Source organism: Xenopus laevis, chromosome 6S (genome assembly GCF_017654675.1).
Source record: "Xenopus laevis strain J_2021 chromosome 6S, Xenopus_laevis_v10.1, whole genome shotgun sequence".
NCBI classification, from domain to species: domain Eukaryota; kingdom Metazoa; phylum Chordata; class Amphibia; order Anura; family Pipidae; genus Xenopus; species Xenopus laevis.
Window position 1 is genome coordinate 116,820,457 of NC_054382.1, and position 11,978 is coordinate 116,832,434.

Here is an 11,978-nt window from a genome sequence, read left to right on the forward strand (position 1 = left end):
AGAATCTCTGGAGATATATGTACAGTGGTGTGAGGCATCCCTGCAGGCAGATGGTTATAAACACTGTGCAATCCCTCTTGGTCTTGGCATTTCTCATGTTTAAAAATTAAGTGTTCCCCTCCACCCTGCCCCTTGGTTATCCAACAAGCTCAGTATCCAAACCCAAGGAATAGCAGCACTTTAGGACAAGAAAACGTTCTACTTTTCATCGAGAAGAACTTCTGCAGCAACACCAGCTGCGCAGTGTCACATAGAGCTGCCGCGCACCCTCGCGGAACCGCTGGTCACACACACTGTAGATGAGCACATTACAGCAGCTGTTGCTGGTCAGGATCCAAAAGGCAAAGAATGAGAAGGTGCACCACTTGTACCCCAATACGTCTCCAACCACAAACACAGCAATGGGGGTAAAGGAGGCAGTGAAAGCAATAGTCAGGGTCCCTATGGTCTTGGCAGCCTTGATGTCAGAGAAACTGAGGTTCTCCTGGTCTGCTCTAGATAAGAGTTTCCTCCTGCGGGTGTACTGATGTATAGTGGTAAGTGACAGGGTGTTAATAATCAGGGTGCCCCCAAGGAGGCTAAAGTCAAATGCAGGAAAAAGCAAGAGAATTTGCCAGACGTTGGATGGAGAGGCAGGGGCAAGAGCATAGTTGCACATGCGACTGCAGTGATTATATTCCACAACTATCCCCCCGTTGCTAAAGATTATGGGGCTCATGGCCAAAAAGAAGCTGGATACCCAGGAGAGGAGGATGAGGAGTAATGTCCTTCTCCTGGTGATCACTGACTCCTTGTGAAGTGGCTTCAGGATAGCAATGCTTCTCTCCAAGGTGAGTAGGAAGATGGTGCTGATGGATACCAGGGTGCAGCCAGCAAACACTGGACCAACCAGATAACAAGGGTGCCAGGAGCCCACCGTGAGCACCTCACTGGCCCCTTGTGGGCTGGAGGAATTGGTGAAGAGCAGGGTCATCTCCCCATATACAGAGTAGGGAACTACCAGGATACCCAGTGCCAGGTCTGCTACTGCCAGGGAAGCCTTCAGGTAACCTTGTGGGGTTCGCAGCTGCTTGGTGCCTAGGAACACTGCCAGGATGACTGAGTTGCCCAGCAGGATGGCCAGGATCAGGGTGATCATAAAGCTCACCCTGAATATCCGGTTCCCTGCAGAGCAGGTACAGCTACTACAGTTTGTCTGATTGAGATCTGCAAACATTCTTGTTGGTTATTAAGTTCCTGTATCTACTACTCTCTTGGTCTTCTCTCATGCCTTAACCTAAGACACAGAGCATTCTTGTCTTTTCAATCCTTACATTGCTTGTGGAAAAAGGTTCCACTCCATGTTGACATCCCTTCAATACAGACAGCCCCACAATCCATTTCATTGCACTATTCCTGCTTCCACCTCCCCTTCTCACCTGGACTTGAGTTGTTTCAGTGCTCTATTCCTCCGGTGCCTCTCTTCTGCATGCCCCATCCGTTACTTCTTCCTAAGTGCCCGCAGTTCATCCCCCTCATATCCTTCTGATTCCATTACCTCTCTTAAGAATAGGCAGTCAGTTATATGCATTTCTCCTAGGTCTCAGCAGGGCATTAACTATAATTAGCATTAAGGTCATTCCATTCTTCTTTGCCCCTCCAGGCTGCAGGACTTCAACGTGTGCCTTAGGGAGAGTCTCCTGCCTCCAAGCGCTGATCCTTACATCCAGTAAATTCTTCTCCTTCCAGTTCCAGGCAGAGACTGAGATTCACATTTCCCTCCCCTGCTCACAGAACATGCTGGGCTGGATGTAATGATTAAATGCAAGCACTTGACTGTGTGTGCTGCACAATGAATGGCAGATCATCTGCATTCAAGGTTGTGTTAGTGTTAGGCGGCACAACATTGGCTCAATTTAAAAGCCAGAAGATGGAATGACCCAGGGTGCAACTATGCAGTGCCATGGAAGGCTGAGCAGGTAGATTGTCAGACTGAGACCTGCTAATAACTGGCTGTTGTGTTTTCATTGCCCTGTTGTTGGCTCTGCTCGGAATTACACTGTGTACTTCTTGGTTTCATCAGTAAAATGTAGAATTAAATGTGACACAGAACATTTATTATAGAGTACACAGAACAGGGGAGAGATTTATTCTGATATATAATCAACAAAAACAACACAATCTCCTGTAGAAGGCAGTGCTGGTGCTGTAGAACCTCATCATTTAGTCCCCTCTCCTAAAACTGCTATCATTTCATTCTCATCGCTAAGATCTTTCAGCAATTTGCTTTGATAATACAATATGATTTAAGAGGTTTGTTATAAATGGGCATTATTAAAGCATTTGTGCCATTGCAATAATGCCTATAAACAAGAAAGCAGGGCAGTCCCAGGCAAAAAGTTTTCAAGAACCTATACTATACAAAGCAGAGTCGCCTATCCTGGGGCCTTTTGGATGCTGGGAGTTGTAGCACAACAGATGAAGGCAGCAGGCTGGATAGCTCTGATATAAAGTCTTCTCTTTCATAAATGTAATTACTATATAGACCCAAAACTCCTCTTCAGCACACAGCACCCTATTGCTTTGTGGGAGCTCACCAATGGTGGGGCTCACACCATTCACATTTGTTTCCCCCTCTAATGAGAGCTCTATTAGACAGACAAAAGTACAAACAGGCATAGGTTGCAGGTAAATAGGATTCTGCAGCTTCCATGGTTTAAACATTTCCATGCCTAATGCAGAGTTAGAGAATTGATCATATACCTTGGTCTTCCAGGGTCTTCCTCTACCAATCAAGACTTGTTGGCAGCGTTTCACCCAGCTGCCCCAAAGGAATTTACTGCGGTAGTAAGAGTACTAGAACAAGCAACAAGAAAAACATGGCTATCTAGCACTCAGGGGAATCCACAGGGCCAAACGTATAAGTTGAAAAATGACTTTACTAAGCAAAGTTAGAAATATTCTTGCATTTCCATGGGCCCTAAGCGTTTCGTACCCACAGGGGTACTTAATCATAGGCCCATGATTAAAGGGCATGTAAAGGCAAAAAATAAAAACCCCATTTTACTTTCTTTAATGAAAAAGAAACCTATCTCCAATATACTTTAATTAAAAAAATATGTACCGTTTTTATAGGAAACCTGACTGTATGCAGTGAAATTCTCCCTTCATTTACTGCTATGGATAGGAATTGTCAGATGGTCCCTAACTGCTGAGCAGGGAAACAATCATACTTATGAACAGCAGGGGGAGCCCCCGCCTTACTTCCCAGCCATGCAGAACTCAAGCAGCTTTGTTTATGATGATCCCTAAGCAGCCCAGACCACACTGAGCATGTGCACAGTCTTAGTCATGCAAAGATGTATAACAAAGTTACAAGATGGTGACCCCCTGTAGCCAACTTTGAAAGCATAAATTATTTGTTTGATTAGGCTTGTGGTGCAGTAAGTTCATGTTTATATTTAGTATACAAAATACAACATTTCTAGCCTTATTCTATTTTAGACTTTACATGCCCTTTAAGTACCTCTGTGGGTATGAAATACATAGGAGATGCAAGAATATTTTTTAACTTTGCTTAAAGGGATACTGTCATGGGAAAAAAAAATTTTTCCAAAATGAAACAGTTAATAGTGCTGCTCCCGCAGACTTCTGCACTGAAATCCATTTCTCAAATGAGCAAACAGATTTTTTTATATTCAATTTTGAAATCTGACATGGGGCTAGACATTTTGTCAATTTCCCAGCTGCCCCATGTCATGTGACTTATGCTCTGATAAACTTCAATCACTCTTTACTGCTGTACTGCAAGTTGGAGTGATTATCACCCCCTCCCTTTTCCCCCCCAGGAGCCAAACAAAAGAACAATGGGAAGGTAACCAGATAGCAGCTCCCTAACACAAGATAACAGCTGCCTTGTAGATCTAAGAACAACAATCAATAGTAAAAACCCATGTCCCACTGAGACACATTCAGTTACATTGAGAAGGAAAAACAGCAGCCTGACAGAAAGCATTTCTCTCCTGAAGTGCAGGCACAAGTCACATGACATGGGGCAGCTGGGAAATTGACAAAATGTCTAGCCCCATGTCAGATTTCAAAATTGAATATAAAAAAATCTGTTTGCTCTTTTGAGAAATGGATTTCAGTGCAGAATTCTGCTGGAGCAGCACTATTAACTGATTCATTTTGAAAAAAAATTTTTTTCTCATGACAGTATCCCTTTAATAAAGTCATTTTTTAACTTGTACTTTTGGCCCTGTGGTTTTTCTTGTTGCATATTCTGGTTTGTCGCTCCCTGGAGCTGATGGTCTGGGGCTGGTGCACCCAGGGGCGATCCTGGCCCCTCTGCCGCCTGAGGCAGCAGCAGTTGCTGCTGCCCCCCTCCCCCTGAAATTCACTCTTAAAGTACCAGGAGCAGCATTTTTGCTGCCCCTGGTACCTAGTGGGGCGCTGCCGCCTGAGGCGACAGCCTCAACTTGCCTCATTGGCGAAGCACCCCTGGGTGCACCTGGACCACATGATCTATCTGGTGAGCCATTTACATTGATGTTCTGGAGTCCCGCTTTTCTGTTACAGCTCAATGAGGAAGTTGGAGGAATTCTTTAGGCCCTGCTACAAATGGCAATGGTGTGGGATGGGCAAGATCAGGAGAGACCAAAATGTGTTAAATGGTGGGAAAGTTGCATATAGTGTGTCATAAAGGAATGTTAAGCTTCTCTAAAGAAATGTGATTGTTTAAATGCTGAAACGTTGTGATAAAGTGTGATATAATTCTAGAGAAGGGGAGATTTTATCTGAAGAGCTAATCAGAGAACTGATGAGTAGATCATTGAGTAGATGAGTAGATCATTAGAAGAGCATAATGAGCAGTTTTGGGAGTACTTGTAGAGCAGAGATATAGGGTTGGGTGAACCCTAGGGTCAGTACTTGGAATCCATAGTGACAGTGAAAGCCAGAGTACAAGTCCCGTAGCAGAACAAGAGCAGATGGTGAGGTGTATGTACATGGCAGTTGCAGATGTTATGGACTGAAGTGGAAAGCCACTAAGTAGATAGTTGAAGTTCTCAGCACATGATACAATGAGAGAATTAATTGTAATTGTCATGAACATCACATATGCATATTATCGACTGTTATTAATAAAGTGCCCGTACATTTTGCAGTGCTGTACAATATAACCAACATGTCGCTTGCTCAGGTAAGCCAGAGAATATATTTATTTTACTAATGTCAAATTCTTCTTACAAAGCATCGAACCAATTGCCTTGTGTCACCTTAAGTGGAATACAATGAATACCACTTGTTAGTAGCCCCATCTAAGTAATGACCATGCTTATTATTGGATATCCAAATGCATGGACCAGCTGGGGCTACTCATTAGTGATCCCAGTGTAGCCCATGGAATATCCCTTAATCCTTTCTGCTGCTATGGAACCGCACAAACAATTCCTAGATTGCAAGCATGCCTTTTTAATTAGAGCTGAGCTGGGTCATGAGAACTCAGTATTATGGATTCACAGGACTAACTAAAGCCATAGAACACATATATGAGTAAATACATGAGTGGGATGGGAATGGTAGATGGGCTCATTGATGTCATCAGGAGGAGGCAGGTTCTGTTAGGCAAATACTGGTATTGGCTGCATAGTAAATAAGCAATGACATCACATTGGCAAATAAATGAGCGAAATCAATCTTATGCCCCAGAGAACAACCATATTCTTAGTATTTTTGCTAATTATTGGGTTAAATGTATTAGATCGGCCATGGCTTCTTAAAGGGATTCTGGCACCTTTTAAAAAATGATTCCTGTGTCTTCCCCAGGACCCAGAATCCCAGTGAGAGTGATTAGTTTCATTTTTTACACAATTTTTCCTTTTTTTACAATGATTATAAAAGCCAATGCGCCCTTTCAAGCCATGGAAGTCAGACTGCTAGCTGCTTGTATTGGGGCAATGAGGCCAACAGTTTGATATCCATCTTCCAATATTAATAGTGGAGTAACAGTTATACAAATATTTTGCCATGTAAATATTAATGTTATAGCCAACTCATTCTGAATTTTGAGAAAGCTAAAAATAACACCATTATTCACAGTCCAGTTACCAAACACAGCAGTAGCAGGAGGAAGAACACAAATCTAAATGGTACAGAAGAATGTCAGAGAGTTGCACGTCTGGTTATCACAGATGTGCATGTGTCTCTCTCTTGCATATAGCGTGTGCAGAAGCCTGTTCATGGTGCTATTAGTATGTATTGCCATTGGTATATGCTGGCATAGGTTAGTGTCTCACCACTGGTGACCGTGAGAAAACACCCCATTAACAAATTCTGCTACAAACACAAAATAATAATAATACTGCCTCATTAGTTGAACCTAGAAACCTGTACCTCTCCCCAATTCTTCTTGGAGTAGTACCACAGTACTTGGGACCCAGCGTAACAGATCAACCACATGCTGAGTCCATTCCTCTAGCTGAGAAATTTTATTGTCTGTTTTTCTCAGTTGCATAGTTAACTGGAAGTAAATACATAGCTCAGACTCATCTTACTCATCTCTTGTAGGATATGTGTGTCAAAAAGGCCCAATATATGTATTTTAGCAGCATTAGGCTGGTGAAGTATAAACTCCAGGGAAAAGTCTGTGTGGCTGCAGCAAGTAATGCTGTTTAATTCTATTCTGGCTGAGGAAAAGCTGGATACTGGGTCCCTGGAGTGAATGGAAGAGAGCAGGGTGGGTTTACATTCCTTGATCCATGTAAGGGTTTTCAGCTGCCAAGCTAGAGGCAGTTAAGTAATTAGCTAAAGGTTTGATGTAGTTAAAAGGAGGTGTGGAGCAACACCTCAGAGCTTCTTCCCCTGGATATCTCCTGGAGCTGGAGGAGGGTGAGGGGCCATGCGAGGACCTTCTTGAGTAAAGAAAGGTGCCTATGTTTAGCTGGGAAGGAGAGTGATTCCCTGCTGACCTGAGAACTCTAAAGGACTGGAGAGGAAAAGAGAAACCCCTCCCAGAAGACAAGTGTGTCTCGAGTGTGGCCCAGAGAGGATTCTGGGATTTGCGGTCCGCCAAAAGCCAGTGAGGGCTAAGGAAACCGTGAGTTACAGTTAACACCAGTGAGGGTGTGAATTGGGACTTATGCTTATGGGAAGCAAATGTTATCCCCTATGTGAAGCCAGTGGGCTCAAGATTTGTGTTTGTGCCAAATAAAAGTCAGCAAAGCTGCATTTAAAATTAAAGGAGGTGTCAGTCTCCATTCTCTGTGCTGAAAACTGTGCCAGGGCCTTGGGTTTCGCTACCGGAAGTTCACATTCTTCATACACCATTTTCCCGTTAGTGAGCCACACACACAGAATAGTCATGCCATGAATCAGTGGCCTCATATGGCTTTAAATAATAGTGGTATGTGTATAAATCCTGAACATGAGGGACTGTATTGCCCATTGGACCTCAAGTTGATCTCGTTTCTCCTCTACCTCTATAGAATTACCCACATTCATTTTAACCCTTTAAAATGATGTCCATTCCTCCAGGTCCAACTAAGTTCTTCCATTAATCCTTAAATGGACATCAATAACCTAGCCCTTCTTTATATTTAGACTATGGCCCCTTCTATTTTATGTTGACATCTTGAGCATTACATAATCCTGAACTATAAATCTATCTTGGAAGCAAAGGCCTGAGAGTTGAGTAGTATTTATCCTATAAATGGGGGAGAAATCGTAGTATGGACAAAGCTGGTAAGTTATCCGACACAGGAAATCTGGGTTTTTGTCTTGTAAATATTTTGTGGTTTGAGTCAAATAATCTTCCTGTGCCTCCAGAACAAAACTAAGGTGACCACACATAGGCCAGCTTTACTTGGCGTTTTGATATTTCAGTCGAGTGACTTAACAGTTGGAGCAACTGGACTTAAACAACCGGATACTGTAATTTTTAGTCAATTACATGGTTGAAGAACAAAAGAAAAATGAAACAAGGGACCCGTCACTTCAAGTTCCATCACAACAAAGGCTTGAGCAGACTTTTCTATGTGGATCAACAAACTTCACAACAGAAGGATTAGGAGAGAATCTTTCAAAACTGCCTCCAAACTGACCCTTATATATATATATATATATATATATATATATATATATATATATATATATATATATATATATATATATATATATAGTATGCTGTCACTGCCACTTTTAGCAATATGACTATAAATGGCCAAACCAGCATGACCAGGCCACCTAGTGAATGAACGCATTGAGTATGATAAATTCAAAAGTGTACAACAGTGGATGTAATTAGTACACTGAGCACATGTCCCTGAGGAAACTGTCTTGGGTGTAAAGAGTTCTTCCCTTTTCTTCCACATCAGTGTTGCTTATCAATCTTCTCTTCTCACTTCAGAGCGTTACTTCCACTATGAACTCTCTCCTCATCGCCCCACTTCCATTCTGCTCCTCTCCTCAACTCCCAAATCCAATATGTTTCCTTCTTCACTCTCCACTTTGGTTCTGTACTTATCTTCCCATTATCCTTCGGCTAGCCAATTTATATTCTACCTTACTAAGAGTCTTGCTTGTGGGCTACACTTTGGCTGAAGCTCATTACAGTCTGCTGGTGTGATGTTAACCTAATTTTTATTCTCAGTAATCAGAAGACCATTGATGCACTACAGCACTATCACTCCCTTAGTCTCAATGCTAAGCCCAGTGCATCTCCACCTGCATGAGAAACCCACAAGCTTGACAGGATATTGAGTCTCCTCCTCACAAGAGACTTTCCTTTCCCATGAATGGATCTTTCCCCTCTTTATATCTCCAATGTCTTCCTATGTAAAGAGGTCTCCTTGCCCTGATGACTGCTAATTGTGAGCGCTGACTGTCTCCACTGCAACCACTTTCTCCAGGAGACAGGGATCAGCATGAAGGTAGATCTTCTCTACACAAGTCAAAGTAATAACATATATGCTGCCTATATCCAAGCAGATATTTGTATGTGTATTTGACACTGGTTTCCCACCGGTTAAAATTTTTCTCAGTAGGACAGAAATATCCACTGCTTGAAATGTTTTGTATGCAGCCAACCAAGGACAAACATTATCTAAAAAGAATATAATGGTTGATTTAGATTTCCATCTTCCTTCAGAAATAGCCTGTACCAGCTGGGCCTAATCAGCCCATCTATACATATATCTGGGTCACTTTATGTAGCAATCTATTCGGTATTACTATTTTAGTTGGAATAATCATTTTTCCATTCAATGACAAGCAACGATATTAAATACATCAATTTCAATTTGGAGAGAATCCTGAGGACGGCTGTATCTAATAACAAGGATTTATAAATGAAATTGCTTTGACTTCATAAGAACTTAGGATAGGCTCTGCAGATACAGATGGGGGACTTCCCCAAAGAAGGCACTGTTGCAGAGGGTAGTCTCAGGCTCACCCATCAACAATTTTTATTTTTTTAGCATGGATCCCTTGGACCATCCTACTCCCAGCAAAAATCTACAGATGTAGACTAGGGGGCATAGATCACTCACTTGTGCGGAATTGGGGGAATTGTGAAAAATATTTCTTGCTGAGGGGACCGGGCTCCATGTAATTATGTCCCAGAACTTACACCAATTAAAGGTATGGTACCTGTTATCCAGAATGCTCAAGAACTAGGGTTTTCCAGATAAGAGATCTTTCTTTAATTTGGATCTCCATACCTTAGGTATGCTTAAAGGGCACGTAAAGGCAAAAAAATAAAATCCCATTTTTACTTTCTTTAATGAAAAAGAAACCTATCTCCAATATGCTTTAATTAACAAATGTGTACCGTTTTTATAAGAAACCTGACTGTATGCAGTGAAAGTCTCCCTTCATTTACTGCTGTGGATAGGAATTGTCAGATGGTCCCTAACTGCTGAGCAGGGAAACAATCATACTTATGAACAGCAGGGGGAGCCCCCGCCTTCCCAGCCATGCAGAACTCAAGCAGCTTTGTTTATGGTGATCCCTAAGCAGCCCAGACCACACTGAGCATGTGCACAGTCTTAGTCTTGCAAAGATGTTTAACAAAGTTAAAAGATGGTGACGCCCTGTAGCCAACTTTGAAAGCATAAATTATTTGTTTGATTAGGCTTGTGGTGCAGTAAGTTCATGTTTATATTTAGTATACAAAATACAGCATTTCTAGCCTTATTCTATTTTAGACTTTACATGCCCTTTAAACTTTTTTTTTGGAAAGTGCTGCATAATTCAACTTTATTAAATAGGTGATATGGAACATAACCAAAACATAAGCACTACAACATTGCTGGGGTGCGACCAAAAGCCCAAAAATATGTTTCTTCAGTGCCTAAAACAACCCAGTGTGCCATCCAAGGCAGGTCACTGAGAAGAAAGTTAGTTAAGAAAGTTATGGGGGTTTTACCAGTGGTGTAACTACCAGGGTTGCAACTGTACAAGGGCACATGGCCCAGCACCCCTGATGGAGCCCATGTTGGGAGGTAAATCAAGCAGCCAAAAGAGTTGTTTGTTTTTTTTTATTTTTTTTTGTCTGGACATGCTGCAGGGGGTTTGAGCAAGTGCGTGCATTTGTTTGTGCCCTTATGTGTCTTGCGTGACCATTAGTGATGGGCGAATTTCTCCCGAAACGATGAAAAATTTGCGAAACGCGGATTTTGATGCCGGCAACAATTCCGCCACTGGCGACATTTCTGATGCCCATTAAAGTCAATTGGTGCCTAGAATTGTGGCCGGCATCAGAATTGTCTTGGGTGGCAATTTCCATGGCAATTTCGCGGATTTATTTTCCGGCGACGAAACTCGGAAATTCACCACAAATTCCCTAGTGACCATAGCTTCATCCAAAGATGTGCATGGAAATTGGCGCCAGTGTAAGTTGATGCGTCAAGGCTGTTGCCCCCCTTTACCCCAAAGAATATTAATGTATAAAGAATGCGGGACCTCAGACCTGATACAAATCACATTTTCTGTGGTTTTTAACCCTTCCCTTGCCTTAATGTGCAAAGTTGCAATTGTGCCATTCTGCTAGGAGTTCTGGGTTATTATTACATTGAATTGCCACTGTGCCATCCTGCTATGAGTTCTGGGGATATATGGAGGGGGCAGCTGCAAATTTTTGCACTAGGGCCCCTAGGTGTCTAGTTACGCCACTGTAACCATTCATGTTTGAAACCATCCATGTTTCCAAGAGAATCTAACAGCCCATAGGCCCCTTGCACTACTTTTCAATGTACCAAGTCCATTCCCAAAGTTTATTTGCTATTTATTTCTGGATAGTGGTGACAGAACACTCTGTAGGGCTCATTTATGAACTCAACCACAAATTGCAAAATTGCATTGTATTTACACATCATGCTTAAAGATATCTGTGACTCTACATGACGCAATTACTTCTACTTTTTTGGAAAAAGCTACAAAGTACAAGGAACACAGAAGCAAGAGTGTGATGTCAAAAGCAGTTTAAACCATTGCAGTCAAGCTGGCAGGTTATGCTAAGATTTTCAGTTCAGTAGCAGATGGGGAGCTGCAGTTTGGATAAGAAATAATAGAGCCCAGCAGAGTAAATTTACCTTGCTAATCTTTCCAATAATTATTATTTGGCATAATTAACTTTTTGGCTTTTGCTAATGAAAAGCTGTTGTTTTTGAGTATAAAATCTGCTGTGGTTCTTGGAGTCAGGCCAAACAGACAGCTTGCCACACTAGCACATCTGTAGGAGGAATAAGTCCTATTCATGGTGAATAACCTTCTTCTAGTAGGAGCAGCTGTTGCACAAATCCATACAATTGTGTGTCTGAATAACCTGTCAAGGCATGTCATAATATTTACTTATTTGTACGACACGTAGGTGTTTTCCCCTTTATTAAGTTTCTCTAAACTATTGGGTGATTTTAAAAGAGCTGAAGCAGCATGGCACCACAAGTGAGGAATCATATGGCTGCCAACTGAAGGAAGTCCAAATGATAATCCAATTAAAATAT

The 11,978-nt window shown here is 42.0% G+C and overlaps 1 protein-coding gene across 1 annotated transcript; it reads right to left on the reverse strand.

The window, feature by feature from the left end:
* Positions 1-205: 205 nt before the first annotated feature.
* LOC108719747 (rhodopsin, GQ-coupled) lies at positions 206-1,216 on the reverse strand. Its single transcript, XM_018268906.1, has one exon. The coding sequence runs from the start codon at positions 1,214-1,216 to the stop codon at positions 206-208; it is 1,011 nt and encodes a 336-aa protein (XP_018124395.1).
* Positions 1,217-11,978: the final 10,762 nt, after the last annotated feature.